General features: G+C 57.7%; 1 protein-coding gene across 1 annotated transcript in view; it reads left to right on the top strand.

Annotated features, from left to right (window-relative positions):
• Positions 1–343: 343 nt before the first annotated feature.
• The window catches only part of LOC106511818 (protein Red), a gene marked incomplete at its 5' end in the record, with an annotated part of 4,792 nt that continues 3,715 nt past the window's right edge, over positions 344–1,420 (top strand). The window contains 4 exon segments of the mRNA XM_014000551.1: positions 344–458; positions 534–604; positions 693–739; positions 831–994. Of these exon segments, the coding sequence (XP_013856005.1) occupies positions 344–458; positions 534–604; positions 693–739; positions 831–994 (397 nt within the window).

Genomic DNA, 1,420 nt, shown 5'->3' with positions numbered 1-1,420 from the left:
CCTGCAGAGTCCTGCAGGGTCCTGCAGAGTCCTGCAGAGTCCTGTAGGGTCCTGCAGAGTCCTGCAGGGTCCTGCAGAGTCCTGCAGAGTCCTGTAGGGTCCTGCAGAGTCCTGCAGGGTCCTGCAGAGTCCTGCAGAGTCCTGTAGGGTCCTGCAGAGTCCTGCAGGGTCCTGCAGAGTCCTGCAGAGTCCTGTAGGGTCCTGCAGAGTCCTGCAGGGTCCTGCAGAGTCCTGCAGAGTCCTGTAGGGTCCTGCAGAGTCCAGCAGAGTCCAGCAGGACTCTGCTGAGTCCTGCAGACACACACGTGTGTGTGAGGTGACACCTGACTTCCTGTTTGTCCAGGGACAAGTCTGCAGCGGAGAAGCGCCGGCAGCTCATCCAGGAGTCCAAGTTCTTGGGGGGTGACATGGAGCACACTCACTTGGTGAAGGGTCTGGACTTCGCTCTGCTGCAGAAGGTCAGTTTCATGGTGGTCTCCTCGCTCAGCTGGAGACCCCAGACCCAGTAAGACCTGTGGACCTGTGTGTTCCAGGTGCGAGCTGAGATCACCAGTAAGGAGAAGGAAGAAGAGGACCTGATGGAGAAGGTCCAGAAGGAAACCAAGTAAGACCTGTTGATCAGGTTCTGCTCTCTGATTGGTCCTGCTGATCTGACCAATCAGAGAGCAGAACCTGATGCTTCTGTGTGACAGGAAGGACCTGGAGCCTGAGGAGAAGATCGAGTTCAAGACTCGTCTGGGTGAGTCCTCCTGGAGCCTGATCCTGACACAGGTCCACCAGGAGGTCCATCTGCTGGACTGTAACCTTCATGTCCTCCTCCTGGTCCTCAGGCAGGAACATCTTCAGGGTGGTCTTCAGGTCGGGGGTCCAGGAGAGGAACGAGCTCTTCCTGCCCGGCAGGATGGCCTACGTGGTGGACCTGGACGACGAGTTCACCGATACCGACATCCCCACGACCCTGATCCGCAGCAAGGCTGACTGTCCCAGCATGGAGGTGAGACACACCTTTTCCTGAGACACACCTGTCCCTGAGACACCTGTCCCTGTGAGATACCTGTCCCTGAGACACCTGTCTCTGTGAGACACCTGTCCCTGAGACACCTGTCCCTGTGAGATACCTGTCCCTGAGACACCTGTCCCTGTGAGACACCTGTCCCTGTGACACCTGTCCCTGTGAGACACCTGTCCCTGTGAGACACCTGTCTCTGTGAGACACCTGTCCCTGTGAGACACCTGTCCCTGTGAGACACCTGTCCCTGTGAGACACACCTGTCCCTGTGAGACACCTGTCTCTGTGAGACACCTGTCCCTGTGAGACACACCTGTCCCTGTGAGACACCTGTCCCTGTGAGACACCTGTCTCTGTGAGACACCTGTCTCTGTGAGACACCTGTCTCTGTGAGACACCTGTCCCTGAGAC

This window comes from Austrofundulus limnaeus, unplaced genomic scaffold, assembly GCF_001266775.1.
Source record: "Austrofundulus limnaeus strain Quisiro unplaced genomic scaffold, Austrofundulus_limnaeus-1.0 Scaffold3268, whole genome shotgun sequence".
Taxonomy (NCBI): domain Eukaryota; kingdom Metazoa; phylum Chordata; class Actinopteri; order Cyprinodontiformes; family Rivulidae; genus Austrofundulus; species Austrofundulus limnaeus.
The sequence above is the reverse complement of the archived record's forward strand: the minus strand, read 5'-3'. Positions and strand labels throughout refer to the sequence as shown.